Below are 22,038 nucleotides of genomic sequence, written 5' to 3' on the forward strand. Positions count from 1 at the left end.
TGAGTATTACGAAGGGAAGGGAATGGTAAATATGGACAGGAAGGCGTGCTGGGGCCAGATCGCAGGGGGCCTTATACGCTAAGCGCAGGAGCTTCAGTTTTATTTTGTAGGTGATGGAAATCCATTGAAAAATCTTCAGCAGGAGAGAAGCAGTGTCTGCTTTGGCCCACAGATGTTTGCCGAAATCCAAGAGATTCCCACAGGCAGTGGGACATACAGGTCTCAAGCTTAGAAGAAACTTTTATATGATAATACTATAAAATAAAATAAGTTGAGATTTTTCTACCGTTCATATTCTGAATGTTCATTGCCCATCACACTGGAACAAAGGGATCAAACTGTTCCCACTGATGTAGATACCTCCTCTCCTGTGCCCCACCACCACCCCGCTGAGGAAACTTGTGAATGTGAACCATCCAATTACCATATCTGTTCGAAGGAAGAAAGCAGGGAAATGAGGGTCTCAGTCGGATTGTACAACTGTTTTATTTACTCTCTTGTGCTGTTTACAGTGTCTCCCAGAAAAGAAGAACCCCAACTGGCAGGGAATATGATTAGGGACCTTCATTGAGCCAGCAGCAACCACAGAAGAATCTAGGGATCGGAATGAGCTACTGGAACCCAAGGCAAAAGGACTGTTAGTGATAGTTTGCCCATTTCCTGGTCTCTAGTTGCTCAAATGGAAATAAGAGGAGAAAATATTAAATGATTGTGTATTGAGTTGGCGAACTTCAAAGATCTGGCCATGGTGGGGGATCAGATGCAGCGGGCAGGATGAAGCCTGGGTTTTAAGCATCTTGTGCTAGAGACCACTTTGAGAGACAATGTGGGATAAGATGCATCAACAAGAGAATGTGAGGAGCATTGGAGAAGGGACCCAGCTGTGAACAGGGAGGAGGGACAGGGTGGTGAACCCACTGAGAGGATTCTTCCACGGGGCATGGGTAAGGAAAGGGATGGGCAGGTGGACTCATTCTGTCCACTCCTTCTTAATGGACAGGTTCCACTCCCAGGTGAGGTGGTCGTGCTTGTCGTCGTCGGTGAAGAAGGACTTGTTGTGGTAAGTGCCTCGGGCCAGCATGCCCTTGGGAGCCTCCTCAGTTGGAGTCAGGAACTCATACTCCTCTGGCCGAGGCCCGTAGCTACCAACCATAAATGTTGCCTTATCCACTAGGAAGAAAGAAAAGTTCATTCGGGTAAGAGTCTGAGAGAGGAAAAACAAACACTGCAACCTGGAGAATTTGGAGCACAGCTTACAGTGAACAAAGCCAGGAGCAACAGTTTCCAAGTCTGACTAAACATCAGATGTACCTGGGGCATCGTTTTTTTCTTTAAAAATTTTTTTATTGGAGTGCCTTTTAAAAATACAGGTTCTTTTGACCCAGTGTCAGAGACTATGTTTCAGTAGTCTGCTGTGGGTTTTAAGAAATAATGTTTTTAAAAAGCATCAAACTGATTCTGAATATCAGGAAAGTTGGGGAATCAGTGCCCTAAATGGATGGGGATCAAGACTCTTTTATGGAGATGTAGGGATTATACCACAAAAAATCCCAAAGTAGTTGACACCTGAGTTCTGGTCTCAGCTCTGTAGCTACTTAAGTCATATGATATTTTGGGGCTTCTGTTTCTTTCTATATATAATAAACTTCAAGGGTCTTCTATCTACAAACTATCATTCTACGAACATACTAATTAGGGGAGACAAGGTAATATCTGATGATCAGAATGAACAGAATTCATGATTGGAATAATTGGATAAAAGGGGATAATCAATAATTTGGTAAGAAAAAAAAAGAAGTAAATAACTGGGACAAAGGGTTAAAATAGACAACCAAAGATATTAAAAGGTGAATAGTTGGGGCATATATTAAAAATCATAGGGAATTAGAAAGTATAAATACATCTAGGTGGATAGACAGGCAGGCAACACATAGTTGTTAAGTGTTCTGAATAAGTTTGAAGGAACAGCTACAGACACGTCATGGTGACGCAACGTAGTTTCTATGCCCAAAGGAAAATAGGAAACAGAACTATTTTTCATGAGACTAGGTATTGGAAAGACCAATTAAGCTCTTTCAGGTCAACAATCTTCTGTGGAATTTACGTAACTGAGTGGTTTTCCATGTCATGCAATTTTATCGGACAGGTTCTCCCCATCCCTTATTGATCTGCCGGAACTGACTGGTGCATTACTGTGTCACACCTCTGGGGGAAGAGAGCCCTTCAGATAAAAAGGAATTGTAAAAATGCTCCCATCAGCCTTCCACCTTTCATTTCTGCCTGCCCATATTAACGGAAGAAAACTGAACAGTTTCCCCAGGCATGTGGTGTTTAGGTACAACTTGTCAAGAACAATGGTAGGTTAAAGTAATGTTATATTATTGGTTTCAATTCGACAGCTTTTCTCAATTCTAGAAAGAGTATTTTTCTTGTTTCTTTGTTTAGGAAATTGAGTGCTGCCCCACCTCCATCAGCCCCCCACCCCCCGAACCCATGGTGCTACCAACTCCCATCCCAGCAAACGCACGTGCCATTGGATGGGTCTTTCCTGGCCTGGATTTCTCTGACACTCAGGTTTTATATCTCTGAACTACCTTTTTTCTTTACTTCTGAGAGTGCTTTTAGGTACTTTATTTTATTCAAACTTATCTTGGTGACTCTTCCCCTTTATGAGTAATAAAGTTGAATTCTAGAAGCTGAAAGCTGAAGGTTAGCGGCTGACAGTCTAAACTAGGTCTCCTGAATGTAGACCTTGCCATTAATATCTAGGTCAGAGGTATACATGTGCCCTTTTCCCAGGGTGAGCGTCCACAGCTTTTAGCAGATTCTTAAACGAGTCTATGACTAACAGTTGCTGATAACCAGAAGTTTAACTATCAGTAAGAAGCAGAGTTTGGGACAGTGTAGAGCCTGGGTCCCTTACCTTTTACCCCAGTCCGGTAGGTGTGCTGCACATATTTCAGGCCCGACACAATATCCCTGTTCACCTGGAGGTGGGAAGAATCCAAGCAGGTCAGTTTAATGAAGGTCTATCACTTTTCCTCATTTTTCATGCTGACTCTACCTAGCTGAGTCTTCTCTGAGGATGAAAGGACTGAAGATTTAGTTTAGCATAAGTGTTACTGGGGCTGGTCCGGTGGCGCAGTGGTTAAGTTCATGTGCTCCACGTCAGCAGCTTGGGGTTCACTGGTTCAGATCCCGGGTGCAGACCTGGCACTGCTTGGCACACCATGCTGTGGTAGGCATCCCACATATAAAATTGAGGAAGATGGGCACGGATGTTAGCTCAGGGCCAGTCTTCCTCAGCAAAAAGAGGAGGATTGGCAGTGGATGTTAGATCAGGGCTAATCTTCCTCAAAAAACCACCCCCCTAAAGTCCAAACAAAAACAAAAACAAAACAAAAAGCAAACATAAAAATGTGTACTATTATGCTCTAGTGTGGCGGTGAGGCAGAGATTGGAAAGAAGACATCACAAGACTCAACGTTGTCAACCTGGTTTTATCATTGAATACTGTGATTTTTGGTTTGGAGAAGGGAGTATTTAACTAAAACATTGTCTCAATAGTTTTCAGTACATTTCTTCTTTCTCAATGGTCCAAAGAATGCTGTTGAGCTCTCCCTCCCTCATACTACCAGCTAGAAGACTATCCTTGTCTTAGGAAATGTTACAAGGGTACCAATGGAAAATATTATGTAAATAACTGAAAATCCTAACCTCAGAAATGATCCATCTACCATATGAAAAACAAGCAACAAGGAGAAAAGCATTAATGGAAAGTCAAGTTGAGAAGATGGTCGTGGCTGTAAGGTAACTGTGACTGAGTCTGGAGCTGAGGAGATGGGCCACATGAAAACATCCTTCCCTTATGTAAATACTGGGTGAAATCCATTTGTGTCTGGCAAGTATTTCTGATGTCTGTCATTTTCAGATGTTATCTGAGATCTTGCTACTTTCCCAAGCCTCTCAAAGGAAATCTACTAAAACAGAATGAAAATATAGACAGCCCAAGCACTTTGTTTTTCCATGATTCATTTCACCTAGGACTGAACTGGGTTGTCTGTTAATTTTACACAGTGGTCATGTTTATACAAACAAATTAAAGTGGACGTTGCGTCATTAACTGGAGGGCTTGGTTAATTGTTCACCGATATGAAAAATTAAAGCATCTTCTGATAATTTCTCCACAAGAATAATTATGGCTCCCTTTTTGTTTTGGACAGAATAATTAAACCAACCTCTCAATGCTACATTTTGTTTTGTTGGCAATGCGGTAACATAGCAATGAATACTGCCAGCTTAGGTTCTCAGCTGTCACTTAGTAAAATCTGTGGTATAAACCTATCAAAAGCAGACAGAATGAAAACAGAGTCACTGAAAAAATTGTGACAAAATGAAACCCACACTTTCTAATTACTCCCATGTGTGGTTCATAGGGATAAGGAAAATGAATGTATCTTTCTAGAAGTCTCTAAGCTGGTCCCTTGGGCCTATTAGGAGATGTGGTGTCGTGGGAAAATTCCTAAAAACAGGAATGGTGGTGGAGTGGTACTAAGGACTTCAAAACAAAGATCTCCTGTTTTTCTACGGCTGCACTGCGGGTCTACTCAACATAAATATGTTTGAGATGGGTAAAAGAAAAGTATGAATGTTTCTAGTATTCTCTTCCCCTGCTTGCACGCCCCTCCCCATCATCTCTCCCACCGCAAAAGGAAGACGCTTGGTGACATAAATAACAGGGAGATCTATGGAAATCAGATAGACTACACTTCCTTAGGAGGCAGAAGGAAAAGGGGGAGAAACTGGAAGAACCATCTCAAGCCAAGTTTTTATCGAGTATTGTGGAGTGTTGGGAGAGAAAGAGAACGCTGAGAGAAACTAAGATGAAGAGGATGTTAGGATGTGTTGCTGGTGTTGTAAATGGAAACTTTCTTGGATAATTTTTGAATTTAAATTTTGAAGTGATGTTTCTTCTAACTACAGCTTTACGCTGGGACAGGCCACAGGGTGGTTCAACTTTATGTCGGTTACATGTAGAGAGTGATCTTTCTCCTGTTAGACACAAGCTCAAATCTCTGACGTGGATGGGATGTGAAAACCCCTTTCTGTGCCCGCCTCCTCCATCACCCTAGTGTGTCACCATGACTGCTGAGGCCCCATAGCGCCACATTCCTCCCTGGCCTCCCCATTCATAGCAGAAGCCCATGCTCTAGTCCTTCTGATCTTATTCACATCAAACTTTACCTGTCATGTTTCATTTGATAAAAACTGTCTTACTAAATTGACAAGGCAGTAGCATTAATAATTAAAAACTGGGCTGATGTGTAAGCCCTTCCAGGAATATTTGGCTACAACACCTCCCCAAGCTCTCAGGTGCTTTAGTAAAGAGCAGTTCTATAGGAAACAAGGACGTGAACCATAGTTCAGTGCCTATTACAGAGTGGGCATCAACAAATATTTTCAGAATGGAATTATTGGGAGGCATATTTGCATGTGGTGGAGAATGGTTGTCCATGAACCCTGAATCACACCCTGCACCCAGAGGAAAGAAGGGCCTGGTGAGTGAACAGAGAGGGCGGATAGAGGCTTCCTTGGTGAAGCTCAGGCCCTGGAGGATATGACTGAATGTGAATGAGGGGCAACTAAGACAGGTATAAGCAATTAAGGGCAAACAGTGAATTTCTGGCTTACTTATTTTCAGAGTCAAGGTTACTTTTCTCCTCGATTTTGGCTGTTCGTTGGGATATGTCAGTTTATCTGTTTAGTTTTGCTCTTACCTTTTCACCTCCTCCACAACTAAACTGTAATTTTCAGTTATTTACCAAGGACCCCACTCCCTGTATTTATGTAATCATTGAGGAAATACAGCTAAGGCTATGTCTGTCCTATTTTCTTTGCCTGTTAATTGATTTATTCATTTATCTATTTCTCAATAAACATTCACTAAATATCTACCATTTACAGAGTTTTGCATGACACATTTTGAAAGAAGGGATATACAATCTCTCCCTGTCTCAAGGTGCTCAGGCTGAGTAGGGGAGAAATGACACAAATGGTACAATACAGAGTGGTGTGTGCCTCATGGATGGGAGTACCAGGAGTTCACAGAGAGGGGATCCCATTGGCTTAAGTGATCAATGGAGAGTTCAAGGAGAGAGTCCTGGCTGGGAAAAGCAGGAAGTAAGGGTAGGTCTCAACAGGTAGAGCTCAGAGCTGGGAAGAGGACAATTCAGATCCAGGGGAAAAAAGAAACAAACGAAAAATATGCCAACATGATCACATAAGAAATTTGATTTTTTTTTCCTCTTATGATAGGGAGGATCTAAACTTTATAAAAACATACAGGACAAGATACTTACTTTGAAGTGAATTTTGACTCTATATTCAACACCTTCCTTTAGCACAAAAGTTTCTTTTTTGAGGGCTTCAAGATCACCTGTGGAAGTGGATTTAGAAAGAGTTTATTCACCTCAGAAGGAGAAAAACAAAAAGGTGAATGAAGTTTAAGCTCCAGAATCATTTGCTGGGCGCATCAGAGCCACGTGGTCTCTACAGCCCTTGATTTAAAGAATAGTCAAGATGAGCCGCGGCACAAATACACTCTTGAAATCCCTGAAATCTTACAGCTTAGATATGAAAGAAATACAATAGAGCTTTTTCCTCCAAGGTTGATGACAACTCTAAGAGTATGCAAAACATTACCAGTAATGAATTATATTTGAAAATGTCTTTTGTAATTGTCAATAACAAATCAATCATCCTAGAGGAAAGTCTGAACTATCTTTCTATTCTCTGTATTGAAAACGACGCTACAAAAATGTGGTCAAATGAAAAAATGATTAAAGAATATGTTCCTACTGCTCCAATAAGTAAATATAAGAAAAATATATAAGTGTACCAGCTATTTTTTGTAGATTTGGTAATGTTTGTGGTATTTTCCAGCCTTCAAAAATGTACTTGTTTTGGATCCAGGCTATGATCCTTACATTTTGGCTCAGAATAAACTCACCCTAATTTTGATTTATAGGTTGTTTATGGATTATTTGCATTGACGTTTCTTGGCATAGTCACAGCAGGATTTCAGAGAAACCCACTGGAGACCACCTGGAATCTACACTGAACCAGAATTCGGTGCCAATAGGGGCCCACTGAGCTCCTCACCCACCCTGGATCACTGCATTCTTCAGGTGACCCTGGGGAGAAGACCATGACTGCATTCTATTATTTAATATGGTTTACAGATGGGTCTTACTTAAACGATAAGCAAGGATGTTATCAAGCTGGAGATGTTGTCCAGCCTCAAGCATGCCTGCTACTTTCTGTTAACTCTGCTGACCCAGTAAAGACATTTCCTTCTGTAGGCTCAGGAAATCGCTATGGAAGAAAAAAAAATATATAGGTGGCCACAAAACGGCGAAACAATACTTTTGGAAACGCTCTCCCACAGTGGCTCATAAAGCCTATACTTGTGCTGTATGCCCAAAGCATAATCCAGAGAAGCCACTTCCTTGTCACAAGGCCACTTTCCTTTCCTGAGGGACCCTTTGAGGTATGACAATTGGACTTTGTCCAAAAGCCACCATCTCAAGGATGAATCTATCTTGTAATGATCTCAATGTTCTCACATTGTGTTGGGGCTTTTCCTTGTAGAAGAGTGATGGCTTTAGGTAAGTTATTATTGAAAAGAATAATTCCTGATTGAGGCACTCCTACCAAGTTACACAGTGACCAGGGAACTCATTTCACCACACAAATAATTAAATCTATTTGTAATATTTGGCCAATAATGCAGCATTTCCACTACGCTTACCATCCCTGATCCTTAGGATTGGTGGAAAGAACTAACGGCATTCAAAACTCAATTTATAAAGCTTTCAGAAGCATTTACTCTCTCATGGCCAAAAGCTCTTCTGCTAGTGCTCCTTAATCTTAGATCTATAGTTTTTGTAAACATCAGCTGTCTCCTTTTGAAATAATAATACAACAGCCTATGCAATGAGATGAAGAAATATATGAACCAACTTTGCTTAAGGGATGTATTACATTGTTGTCAGGGTATTATTGAGAAGCTTAAGAGAAATGAAAGATTGGTAGCTGATTCTTTCACAGAGAACTCCCAGAACTTAGGGATCGTGGACTACAACCTAGATAATTTGTTTATCAAAAGAGACGTCAAATAAATGCAGCCCTGTTGAAAAGGACCACACCAGGATGAGAAGAAGACAGCATCTATTGTAGACAGCTGTCCCAAGACTCTGGACCAGGCCTGTATTCCCAACTTTATATCTCCTCATTTAAACCTTTGTTTTACTTAAACTGTTTACCTATTTTATAATTGTCCCATTTAAGGTTTTGGAATACTATCATACTTAAAGAAAGTGATTAATTTGGAACAGACTGCTCTTGAAGGCCAGGCATTTATTGGGTATCTCCTAATGGAACTCAATGGTTATGCGGAACAAATCGCTGGCCTTGGCTACTGTCTGGATGGTGAAAATACTGCACCCTGAGTTTCCCTTGGATGCAGGGAAGGAGTCACACTGAGCTAACACCTGTTGCTAATCTCCCTCTCTTTAAGGCCAGGTGAGCTGCTTCAGTGTTCCACTGGTATGGCCACCAAGCAGCTATATTTACTCTTTCTTTGGGGCTAAAAGATGTCATTACCACATATGGAAGCACTGACTAAATTTACTCAACAAGCCCTTAATGATGGTCAGGCAGGAATAACCTTATTTAAATACTGAAATGTCTTTAATGAGAAAGACTGTCCTTCAAGACAGAATGGCTTTAGATAGTCTTACTGCATCCCAAGGTGGTACGTATACAACCACTCAAACTGAATGCTGTGCTTTTATTATGTGATGAATTTTCCAGTGTGTCATCTCTGCTAAAGCACATGAAAAAACAGGCGAATGCCTTACATGATCCTACACCCAGTTCGATTTGTTTGGTTGGCTCCCTTCCAGTACTGGTCCCCTTTTTTCAATCTAGATTGCAATTCCTATTTCTATTACTTCTTGGAATTCTTGTACTAGTCATAATATTCAAATTGATTGTTGTTTTCTTTACTCAGTGTTGTAAGAATAGCATACAAACTAGAGTGATGATTGCTTGATGGCTTGAGATGGTCGATCTGTCTTATAACCCTGGACAAATTTCCTTTTCTGATAAGGACTATGTCTAAGAACTCATTTTAAACGAATGTTTTCAAATATGTTGAATTATTATCATTGTTCCTGTACTTATTCTATTATCATATACAATGTAAACATGAAGTATCATGAAAAAGCACATATACAATGTTTGTGCAACAATCTAAAATTAATTGAAAATTATATAACCTATGAAATGCTTCCTCTGTTAATATATATACCTCTATGCCTGTCCACTGTTTCCCCCCAATGTGGAAAACTTGGAAAATAAATGAGATAAAAGCCTAGCACCAAGGGACGTGATGGACCCAGGGCAAGCAGTAACCACCCTGGTGCTGAGGGACAATATTTTGATCATCAATGCTTTCTACTGAAAGATTATAGATCAAAAGGGGAAAATGAAAATGACAAATAGAAATGGCAAGCAGTAGGATACATTGAAGTATATGAGGAAGCCATTTAGGGTAAACCTAATTCGGCCTGACTTTGTTTTTCCAAAAGGGCCTGACACGGCTATTGAGCATGCATTGTATATCTGATTTAAGCATTGGCTATGTCCCAAAGACAAGAACAAATGTCCTTAAGATAAATGTGCAACTTCCCCTACATTGGCATTTCCTTAAGGATAAGGATCTCTACCTAGCTTAGGAACTGATTGCTGTGCTCACCTGTGACCACCCAGATGGAGACAACAGACCTGCCACCCTGCTGTGTCCATCAATTGCTGTGTTGAGAGAGCAGTCTCATGACTATTGTAAAAGGGATATTTCAATCATATGGGAAACATCCTCTTTGTGGGTATATAACCACTCTGTACACCCCACTTCTTTGGTGCCCTTCCTTCCTTGGGGAAGGAAGGCCCTGGGTTATGGGCCTCACATTTTGGCTCAGAATAAACTCACCTAAATTTTCAGAAAAAGAAAAAAAATTACTTGTTTTGGATTCTTTTTATTATTCTAAATAACTCTTCACTTTTGTATTTAATTTTGCATTTGAAATTTCATATTATCTTTCTTAAGGCAAGTCACTTAACTTATAAAAGCTTCAGGCTCCATGAAACTGAGATCTGCCCCTAATTCCTGTCTCCTGGTTAGAAAGGCTGTCATTCTCTGTTGTTTTACCAATGTGATCTTATATAAGCTTGCATTCAGGAGGAGTGTGTGTGTGTCTGAAGCATATGCACAGAACTGGTACCAGCATTCTCTACATATATGAGATTCACCTCATTAGCCTCTTTGCAACAGAAAACCAAATCTGAGTTTTCTGCTGCTGGGAAAATAGACAGAGACCAAGTTTTCCCTGCAATATCATCAAGCCATTCTGAGCAGAACAGATTTCCTGAGGGCTAATTCAGACCTGCTCTTGTGAAATGACAGTTGCACCTGGTAACATTACACAATTTCACACAGGAAGAGGTCTGAGTCCTGGTGAGAGATAGAGAGAGTTTCTCTCCAGGAGAGATGCTAGAATGTGGGGGTAGCTGAATTGGTGTCTCTGCTCTAATGATTTCGGTTGAACAGGAAGTGTGTCTTTTCAGCCTCTGGTTTCCTCCCTTTGACAAAAAAGCCCATATAAGGTAAAGAGTGGATATGTCCTGTGGGAGGGGAACTACCTTGCTACTAAGCCTACTGATCTAGAGTGATGCTTTGCTCTGTCTCATGAGTCCACTTTTTGAATCTGGTAACAAATTTTCCTTTTACTTAAGACCTGCCTTTGATGCCTTCAACCTCGTAGCTCTGTGGTCTTCTCCTCATTTCTCTCAGATGTCCATTTTCCCCATAATATCCACCTTCCCAGCCTCTCCTTATCTCCTCAAGACCTAGTCTCAGGAAAGGACTTGACCCTTGTTGCAATAAAGTGAAACATAATAACAACATCTTAATTTGTGCATCTATATTGGGGGAAGTTGCTTATTTAAAAGATTCAGAGGGGCCTGACTCATGATGTAATAGCTGAGTTCAGAGTACTCTGCTTCAGCGGCCCAGGTTCACAGGATTAGACTCTGGGTGCTGACCTACACCACTCATCAGCCATGCTGTGGCGGCGACCCACATACAAAATAGAGGAAGACTGGCATGGATGTTAAGTCAGGGCTAATCTTCCTCAGGGGAAAAAAAAGAATCAGAGCTTTAAGCTATTAATGAGTATTCAATTAATGGAATTCCTAGCATTATTCAGGAGGTCTTAGATTGCTTCTTGCCTCCCGGTAAGTTCTGTAGCTGATGTAAGATCAATACTTTCTCTGATGTTTAGCAATCTTTTTACATGAATAGTAATTCTCCTGCTATCATGTAGAGATAAAACTCTGAAGTAAATATGATACAAGTAAATGTATCCAGTATTTATACCTGCACTCTCTTCAGTTAAATAGAGACAGAGGTTGGGCTTTTCATTAAACATGGTAAATACCGTGTACTCTGAGAGCAATGATTTGTGAACTGGTCCCAGCATACTTATCTCTGGGATTAACCTTACTAGGGTTTCCTTTTGCTAGGAAAGAGGACAAAGATCAAGTTTTCCCAGTGATAACATTAGGCTCTTCTGAACAGATGTGTCCACTTACCAGTGAGGTCCATGGTGATTGGTCCAGGAGCACTCTCACAAACCAGGGTGAGGCGAGTAACAGTAACGTTGGGGGCTGTTGGGTCTGCAGGATGTAAAAGGAAACGTAAGCACAGGGAAGAGACATGTATGTACAGTGTACGTGTGTGCATTTCAAGTAGGAGAGAGAGAACATAAAAAGAAAAGTGGTATCTGCATCTAGAATAGAAATGGAAGTGGCAGATTCACCATGATTTGCCTTAATGGCCTTATAAATTACAGCAATGCTGTTTCTCATTCAGGCACTTGTAGATCCATCTTAATTCTCAATAGCAAACATTTCCCAAGTGACAATCGGTAAAGTATGCTGCTAATTGGGCACTGCCCATCCATATCTTTGGGCCGTGTCTTAGTCTGCCATTGCGTATGTAGAAGAGATGAATGGTTAGGTAAGGAGGCAGAAGGAGAAGGAGAAGACAAGAAGAAAATGTGAGAGATGAAGAGAAGACAATTTTAAGTGGTAGTCTGGAATTTTTTCTAAATCCTCCCTATGTGTTATCTTTGCCTGTTTCAATGTTGACTTGCACTTTCTTTCCAAAAAGCCTTAATTATGCAGTCCATTGCTTTAGGCAGCATATATAGACTGTGCCTCACTCGCTTAACCCTGGAAGCACTTGGTTCTTTCCTTTGCACCTGCTCCTGAATAGCTGACATGTGTGCCTTCTCTGAGACCCTCCACCTGCTCCCATCCATATACACACACACCTGCTACCACAGGACCATCCCCCAGGAGCGTTTTCTTGTACTTAGTTAGACTTTCATCATCTTTGTCCATCTCCTGTAGCTCTTTCAAGGACTTCTGAGGGGGAGGCTTGTAATTGAGTTTGCCGTCCAGTTCATCATCATCCTCCTCCAGGTGTGGCTCTGGGGCCTTTTCAGTCATTTTGATCTGTTTCAGAGAGAGAGAGAAGATGATAGTCCATTAGCCAAAGGTCAGTGGACATGAAAGATGTTTGTGGGGTTATTATTAGCACCATCTTTGCCCTGGTGGACTTCTGTAATTATCAGTGATTTTTCAGGAGATTTTCCCCTAATTCCACCTCAATGTATTTCATAAAATAAGAATATAATTCATTCCAGTCTTTTCTCTGACCTGCCTGAATTTTTGCACACTGTGATGAGCATCTATTTACTGGATAAAACTGACAAAAAAGAAGTAACTCATTTGTGAACTATACACTACAAACGGAGCAACATAGCACAAGCAGTCTTCAATAAGGAGCAAATAGCCCCAGTTCAAATCGTTAAAGAAATTATCACTGTCCTTCAAACCCAGCCTGCCTTGCTAGTATCAACACTCTCAGCACATACCGTCTCAGTTGTGAGGGTGTCAAGAGACTGGTGGAATACTTGCCAAAGAAAGTTGACTTTTTCCCATTCATTGAATCTTGCCGTGAACTCCTGCAATACCTCAGTGGTAACTTGTGAGAAGTTGTAGGCCCCTGTGATACCTCCCCGAAATGTCTGAATGTTTTCTACCCAATATTACTAATAATTCCTTGAGAGCAGCTACTAAGTTTTGTGTTTCTCTTGAATCTCCCATAACGCTTGAATAGTTCAGGCATTTTCTAAACATTCGTTGATTGATTTATTAGGTTCTATATCTAAAGATCTTCTGTTCTTTTGAAATGACACAAAATAGCAAAGGACTCTAAATTTCTCTAGACAAAGTAGTAACTATGTCTGTAGTACCCTTCCATCAATCTCCTCTTTCTGGACCTACCTCCCTTTTAGTACCTCCCTCCTTGGCCCAGATTTCCAGTGACCTTATGCTCTAAGACCTCACTTGGGCGTACCTGGAGTCTGTCTTCTTCCACGATCATCTACATTTACTTGTTTTATATTAAAACATTGAGGGGAGATCTAATAAAATTATTCACACTTAAGTGTTAAAGACAGAATAATAGGTTTAGAAATTATTCCTCTTTGGGCATGTATAGTCAGAGCTTTTCAGAGCTGAAATAATCCTTAGATGTGATATATTCTGACCCCTAATTTATCACTGAGAAAATTGAAACCCAGAGGTTAAGAGAATTGCCCAAGTTCACATAGCTGGATGAGAGGCAGTCTCATAATAAAGAGAAAGAAATCTCTATTGGAAGAATTTCAGGCCCCATGGCTGGCAGCAATGGACCTATTTTTGGAAACAAGGGAGATATTTGGACAAGGAGATAATTTCCTGATTTCCTTCAGTTCTACCCTGAGGGTAACCCCCTTCCTGGCCTGTGAGTAAAGCCTTCATTGCTCCCAACAGGCACAACTATAAGACAGTATCTCTCACATCTCATCCTCAGTCACTCTGCAAACCTTTATAAAGTCCCCTGAGAGTGAAGCTATCTCTGGCCAAAATCAGTTGTGGTTTTAACTTTCGATGTCACTATCATTGGCAAGAAGAAGAAAAATAATTTGGAAATGAAGTCAACCAAAAGCAATTTTAACAGAAAAAAATACAGAAAACAAGAGAAAAGTAAAAGAAATACCTCTTGGCTCATTAATCTTCCTCCAGCAACTTAACAAGCCAAACACTACGAGCCTTCATTAGCTCTAAAAACAGCCGTGCAATGCCCAGGTCCACTTCCTGTGCAGGAAGGAAACATGTAGGCCTGTTCCTATGGCAACTCTTGCTTCAGCTGAAGAACCAGCACCACTCAAAGCTGAGCCTCTAGAGAACAGTACCATGAACTCGTGACAAACTCAACTCGTATTGCAAGCAATACTCAGGGAAAGTGGATGAGCTGGTTGGAAAAATAATGAAAGGTGCAGTGGGTGGAAGCTATAGGTTGTGGGTAGTTTAAGGACAATCATTAAGAGGCAGATGAAGAGCGACCCAGATAAGACTAATCAGATGAGACAGGTTCTCCTCTGGTGACACCCAGGAGCCTGACTAGATACTCAGGGTGAAGGTCACATAAGAAACCTGTGGACAGAGCATCAGGAAGGCTGACTACAGATGAGGACATCTCAATTCCCATGAACAGAACTTTCTGGAATATATCCCTTGGTTCTAACGTGTCGTCTGCTTAAAGTTTGATCATCAGATGGTAACATCACACCCAACCACTAACTAGCTCAAGTTGATTTCAATAACCTGCAGGGAATTGTAATTCTATACTTAAATCTCAATTTTTAAAGGAGAATGAGAGATTGAGAGAGGCAGAGAAAGATCCAGTCTAGGACGGGATTTGCTAACCTCTAACAGTGTGATCACTGGCAAATTAATTTATCTGTCATCTGGATTTTGATCTTCTCATTAGTAAATCTGAGACTTACGTCAGTTCTAAATTTCATTGATTCATTGCAAACAGATATGATAATTGCTCCATGAAAATGAGACACAAATTTATTTAAAGACATTAAACAGTAGGGCATTTACTATGTGGGATTACTATATAAAATTGTGGCAGTCAAGAATAGGAAATTCAGGACCACATGAAAATAATTTGGTCTGACGAGATGGCATAAGAAAAACAGAGATATGAGGCCAGACGACCCAAAATCAGCTCAGTCTTGAAAGCTGCTTAGAAAAAGATGAAAATGTGATAAAATGGAAAATAAAGGACTGGAAAAGCAGTTTTCAGGGAAAGCCCTTTTAAAGCAAAGTTAAGGTCACAAATATTTGGTGAGCACCTACTGTTTACAAGGAACTGTGCTTTAGCACATAGTGGTGTTTTAAGTTACCCCAAAGTGGAGAATGCAGTGGAAGATGGGCAATCTAACCACACTAAAAAGGCCCAGCTGGTTTGATTGATGGTTCTTAATCCTTTTTGAAGATTACAGGTCTCAAAATATCTGGTGAGGGGCCTGCCCAATGTCACAGCGGTTAAGTTCGTGCGTTATTCTTTGTCGGCCCGGGGTTCGCTGCTTATTAAACCACACTGTGGCAGGCGTCCCACATATAAAGTAGAGGAAAATGGGCACAGATGTTAGCTCAGGGCCAATCTTCCTCAGCAAAAAGAGGAGGATTGGTAGCGGATGTTAGCTCAGGGCTAATCTTCCTCAAAAACAGAAAAAAATCTAGTGAAAGTCATGGTCTTTATAAAAGGGAAAAAGGAATAAGCCCACAAAACTGTACATGCAGTCTAGGGGTTCATGGACCCCTGAGGTCCTTCATGGACTTTACTGGAGTCCAAGCTTAGGAACATGGCCTTGAAACTGTCACTGTTGGAAACGTAAAGCAGAGAGTTGAGTGTTAAGGGGAAAGCTTGCTTGGCTCCAAGGCCTGGCCAGATCGATGACACAACTTAGCCTCAAGCTAAGGATCATGACTATGCACCCAAAATGCCAGATATGTAGAAACAGGAGGAGATATCAGGTAACATCTGTATCTGAGGGAGCGTGACCACAAAGCCTGGCAGAGGAGCAGAGGTGCACAGGGAGCAGCGACTCAGGAGGAGTTCTGTGTCAATCTACCTGATTTTGGATAATGATCTCTTCACTGAACTAGGCCTCATCATGCATGGGTTTGGGTTGTGGCTTAGCTAGTAACTGGCGATGACCCCCTGAGCAAATATTTCCACCGCTGTGGATCTTACTTTCCTCATCTCAGGAGGTGAGGGCTCGAGCAGACTATCTCTATCTGCGTGTTTCTCCTGACCTGCAGTCATGGGTCAGTTAAGTTGCCATTCAGATACGTTATTTCAACAGTTTATACAAGAGACTATCTCCATCTTAATTATTTCAAATTTATCTGAATTCCCAAAAGATGCTGCATTTTTAATTTCACATTTCATCCATGAGGAACCTCAGATTCTTCCAAAGCCCCAGCCATAAATAGTTTATATAGTTTGACAATGACTTCCCAAGTTATATTTAGCCACAAATGTCAATTTTCTCTTTTAATTTTCCCATTTTATGGGAAACTGAGAATGGGAATATTAGGAAAATTCTACAGGCTACTTTCTAATCTCATCATCTAAAGGACTACTGGCTTACTATTGATGATAATAGTTAGAATAGTTACCATACATAGTGCTGCATGCTTTCATGAGGATTATCTCATTTAGTCCTCACTACAACCTTAAGGGCAGACATTATCAGCATTCTCTTCTACAGATCAGGAAACTAAAGCTCAAGTAAATAACTTGCCCAAGAAGACATATTGCGTAAGGAGCAGAATTAATGTCTGAGCCTAGGTTATCTGACTTCTAGGCACTGCTCTCTGTTGCTTCAGCTGTCTTTATTAAGTAGTAATGAAATTATAGAGTTCGTTTGTTATTGGGGAATATATCCAGGGGTGCACAGGCAGAAGTAAAGGCTTCTTTGCAACACTCTTCAGGGACGGCTTGAGCAAAGTGAGGAAGTGTCACATGAAGAGAGTTTCAGTGCAACTCTACCTTGTGTCACTTTGCGCAAGTCACTGACTGTCTCTGCACTCCAGTTTCGTCCTCTGCAAAATGAAATTGTTTCATTAGAAGACCTCAGAGGCTCCTTCTTAATTCAATGACTCTAATGCTCCTTAATGTAAAGAAGGCTGTGAAATGAGAAAGGAAAAGAGGAAGTGGAGGTGGGTTGGGGAGAACACAGCCAGTCAGCACAGAACATTCTGGTTGGTCTTTTCTCACCTTCCTGTGCACTTTGCCCGCTGTTCCATGAGCAGGGTTGTTTTGCTTGTTTGTTTGTATGTTGTTTTTGACTTTGGTTCTTTACACAGGAAAAGTGAGATGGAGAATTAGCAATTATATACTTAACGAGATTAATGTGGACTCTCTTGGGCCCTAAAGCACATATCGCTTTTTTTCAAGTGCTTACTACTCCAGTTATCTCTATTTTCTGCTTCACAGATGCCTACACAGATGAATTTTCACAGGGGAGCCCTCACGCCCCTATGTCTGCTCTTCAGCGAAACAATGTCAAGGATTAGATGTGCTGAGGTGGGGCCTTAATCTTCTTTTGCTCAATTAAAATGCCAAATTAAATTAAGTTGGTTGCTCATGGCATGAGTATGACATAGCACAAATCGGTGTTTTTGCTTGCAATTTCAGTGAAATTTCCAAGACACTGAAAGTGAATTACGCTTAAGAATTTACGCCAATCTCAGGATAGAGCACACGTGTCTGATTCATTCATGCAGATCCAAATAAGTTGAAGGCAAGAAAAGGTGAAACTCTTGAGTTTAGATGAAACCGATCACCTGGTTAATTCAGAGAAAGATGATCTTTATTCCCACTGGAATGTGGTCTTGGAGTTTGATGGATTAGAGATTCAAAATGTGGCTCTGCAACTGACTTATTACAGAACTTAGGCAAGTTTCTAACACCGCTGAGCCCAAGATTTTCCATCAGTAGTGTGGGAATATCAATCTTTCTATGCGGGGTTGAAGAGTTGGAGAGACATATGGAAAGTTCTAGAACTATAATGACCATTAGTAGATGTTCAGTAACTATCTATTCCCTTCCTCTCCTCCCTTCCCCGTGAAGCTGTGTTGTTGCACAGCTTCAGCGAAGCGAAGTGGCTGACTCCTTAGGCACCAAATGCTTTCTCTCGGTTCTTCTGTGTTGACAACGTCCATTCCTTCCTCCTTAAAAATAGATTTTGTTTCTTGGAGGAGTACGGAAGAGACAAGGAGTTCTGGGAATTGCAATGATTGTTTATGAACTGAATCAGTCTTAAAATGGAATTGTCACTAATATTTCTTTAAAAAACTTCCTCATGAACAATTTAATTTTAGATTCTATTTATTGCTCTCTTTCATAATTGAAGCCAGAGGTCACTGTGTGAATGATGAGAAAAGATACAAGACACAAGCACAGCGAATGGAGAGAATTGCTGTGGAGCAAAATGCTGTGGAGACTTAACTCACGTCCCAAAGTCACCAGATCGTGCAGCTAGATGCACAGGCCATGAATATGAGATAGAGGAGGAGGAGACGAGGGAGAGAGAGAGAGAAATGTGGAAGTACCAGAAGTAGGGGATTTCCATCAGAGAAGTACCTATGAAAGCATCAGCATTCTCTGTCACCTCTGTTATCTCCACACCCCATTGACCAGGATATGTCCTACTTTCCCCAAATCTGGAGTTGCAGCTCTGCAGCAGGTCATGGAGAGTTGGGTCATCTCTGAAAGACTGCCGACATTTCAGAGATACTCAAGGATTTGAGTCTGCTTTGCTGCCTGCCTGATGATTTGGTTCATTTAGGGAATCCAGGTTTATCCCACGGGACACCAGAAGCTGTCTCAGTCCTGGAGTCCTCCATGGTGTCTCAGTATTCCCTAGCAACATGGAGGAACTGGTGCTTCCTGGGATCCTCACGGCTGTTTTCTACCATCTCTGCCCCATTAAGAAAACTGACACTGTGGTCGGTCCATGGTCGAGTGGTTAATTTTTCATGCTCTGATTCAGTGGCCTGGGGTTTTGGATCCTGGACACGGACCTAGCACTGCTCATCAGGCCATGCTGAGGCAGCACCGCACATACCAGAGCCAGAAGGACCTACAACTAGAATATACAACTATGTACTGAGGGGCCTCGGGAAGAAAAAGAAAAATGTCTAACACTGCAAAGCTGAGTGAGAAGAATCAACCGAGTGCCTGGGAGGAAATGTCTTCTTAGATACGATAAACACTAAAACCAATCCAGAGGAGGATACAAATTACTAGAAGCAGAATTCTTTAGTATTCCCCTTCGTGAGAGAAACAATATATTATTTCTTATCTGTGCATTCATAGTATACTCTAACCCAGGTTCATATGCAAAAGATCGAGAACTCAATTCATTAAACTTTTCTGAGCGTCCACCATGTGAAGTCATAGTGCTAGGTGCTTTAACAAATATTTATTTTAAATCATTCTCAAAGAAACATGCATTTAAAGAAGCCATTATTAAGCAAAAGACAGGACAGCAATAACTCGATACATTCACAGAGGATTTAAATTAAGCATGAAAAATTAGAAGTAAAGCCAATTTTTATGACTTCTTGTGCTTAGACTATCAGCCCCTTAAAGAAAATTCATGTGAATTTTTACCAGCTTTGGCTGTGGAAGCCAGAGTGTGTGGACACCAGCACAGAATGACTGACTAATTGTTTATTGAATGGATAAATGTTGTTGAAGTTCCAGGAGCAATACGAGACCCACCTCTGGCTGTGCCAGTGTGGACTCTAATCGAGGATCCTGGGCAGTGATAACACCGACCCAGGGACAAGGATGCTCAGAATGTGAGATTAAAGAAAATTTCTTCCATGGGACATTTCCTAAAATGTTGTTCTGAGGCATTGTACCTGTGGGTTCTTTTCCATACCAGGATGACTTTAGTCAAGCCATTTAACATTTCCGAGGCTTGCTTTCCTCCCTGTGTCCACTCAGGATTCAAATTTGAGTTTCTAACGCTAGGCCTGACACATAGAAGGCTCTCCACATATGTTGGCTTTCTTTTTCTATCTGCTTAATTTCTCCTTCCCAGGGCTGGCTGAAGTTTGTAACATATTGTGCTCCCATAAATTGGCCCAGGCCCTCGCCTTTCCGTCAGAATGACTTTGCCCTTGCTGAATTTCCACTGAAAACAGAACCTTGATGTTGCTTGGAGTATACTTCCCTAGGGACAAACTTATATTCTTCCAAGCAAGGGAGGACCAAATTCCAGTGCCTGGGAGATGTCAGCTAGTTTTTGTGAAGCTGTAACGTGGTTACTCCACATGTGCTGGATCTGTGCAGCGTGGATGGAGAATGAACTGTTCTCTCAGAATTCCACACCTCTCATAAAAGACTAAGATGATCTTGTTACTATGCTTGTGTCATATCTGAATTTGGGAGGGAGATTTTCTTTTAAATTTAATAAAAGAAAGCCATGGCAAAGATGAATGATGCCTGCCTGTGACTGAGCCCCGCTGTGGCCAACACAGACCTCTTGATTTCCCTGGCTTGATCATCCAACATGCTAATGCTGATTTCAGTGGTTCTTGGTCTCTATGAGAAGGGGTGACAATGGAACGTCCCTGTGAGAGTAGTCTGCCTTCCCTCACCTTGAATAGGTGAACAGCTCAGGGTTTATCTGACCCACGGCACAAGTTACCCTAGGTCTAGAGTTTAATTACAATGCTTATAAAACATGCTGACTTGGACATCCTCTAAAAGGAAGAAGGTATTTCAGGTCATGCTTAAAGCACTTCTAATGGCGGCCAATGACCTTGACAATTCGAAGGCCCACTGCCAGGAATCCTAGCTGGGCCCACTTGGATTTTTCTAGAACCTATCTCCTAATAAATTATTTGATGTCTTCCTTGCTGGCTTTTCGTTCTCTCAGGTGTCAGAGCTATTCTTTGGCAACAACAGCAATTATCTGTCTGCCCATCTCACCCCGGGAATTCAATACATGGTTTTTGTTAGTGGTAAAAATTCTATCCCTGTACGACTGATGAGTAAATAACAACGCCTTCTACTGTACTTCCCCCTTGATGGTTAAACCCTATTGTACTCAGAGGGAGGCTATCATTATGCATTTCTCTTATATCACCAGAACATTCTTTAGTGTCAAACAGTTTAATGTTCGACACTAAACATTAGGGTCATTTTTTTGAACCACTTTTTTTCTTTTCACCCAGTCTCTTTAAGTCTACTTAAAAACAGGAAACCGCACATCTCCACCCCAGCCCTAACCCACCATCCACCAACACGTTCGCATCAGTTTAGAGCTACAGTCTTTTTGCTTCTGAGGTTGGCCAGATGCCTGCTCCTACCTTGTAGGAAAGCCCTCCAGGCACTCTCCAGTGATTGTACTCAGCCGGTTCTCCAGGATATTCAAGATTTCATCTCCCAGGCTGCAGTGCACACCCTCTCCTCCCTGCCCTGACTCATTGCCACCGTTCCCAGCTCTGACTTCCCCTTCTATGCAGGACTGTCTCTGCAGCCTCCTTAGTACTTTCTTATCATAAAGTTTGTTTTAAACAAGAACCACTCTCGGAAAAAAAATGAACTTTGAGAGCCGTAGCCCAGTTTAGAGATTTCCCACATTTCTCTGTGCCCACCCACAGCCTGCCTCCCCCAGTGGTATTTCAACTTACATTCAGTGGTTCACGTCTCTGTCTTGGGTGCCTCTGTCTCTCAACTCTGACTTCTGAGTAGTCAGGCAGTTAGAACAGGAAGGAAGTTAGTGAGAAAAAAAAAAATGTTCTAAACCTACTAGAAGAGGAAACCCGGGGCTGTCTCAAATCCTGTTCCTCTGCACTGCCTATCTCTTTATCAGCCAGCTCTGAGCAGCAGTCTTGTCAATTAATGGCACATGTGGGAGCACGATTGCCCATGTGAACATGGATACGCGTGAGTGTTCGCGCAAGGGTATAGTGCCTATAGCC

The 22,038-nt window shown here is 41.5% G+C and overlaps 1 protein-coding gene across 4 annotated transcripts; it reads right to left on the reverse strand.

The window, feature by feature from the left end:
• Positions 1–467: 467 nt before the first annotated feature.
• On the reverse strand, positions 468–22,038 carry ARHGDIB (Rho GDP dissociation inhibitor beta). Of its 4 annotated transcripts, XM_070269975.1 has the most exons (7): positions 21,748–21,892; positions 17,087–17,139; positions 12,459–12,642; positions 11,716–11,799; positions 6,360–6,436; positions 2,924–2,987; positions 468–1,170 (listed from the first exon to the last, which is right to left on the reverse strand). In XM_070269975.1, the coding sequence occupies exons 3-7, from the start codon at positions 12,634–12,636 to the stop codon at positions 971–973; spliced, it is 603 nt and encodes a 200-aa protein (XP_070126076.1). In that variant the 5' UTR covers positions 12,637–12,642; positions 17,087–17,139; positions 21,748–21,892; the 3' UTR covers positions 468–970. The 4 variants fall into 4 exon arrangements, with proteins under 4 accessions (XP_070126076.1, XP_001501828.1, XP_005611015.1 ...); XM_001501778.5 differs by lacking the exon at positions 17,087–17,139 and having other exon boundaries at positions 21,748–22,038; XM_005610958.4 differs by lacking the exon at positions 17,087–17,139 and having other exon boundaries at positions 21,424–22,005.

The sequence above is a fragment of the Equus caballus genome, chromosome 6, assembly GCF_041296265.1.
Source record: "Equus caballus isolate H_3958 breed thoroughbred chromosome 6, TB-T2T, whole genome shotgun sequence".
Taxonomy (NCBI): domain Eukaryota; kingdom Metazoa; phylum Chordata; class Mammalia; order Perissodactyla; family Equidae; genus Equus; species Equus caballus.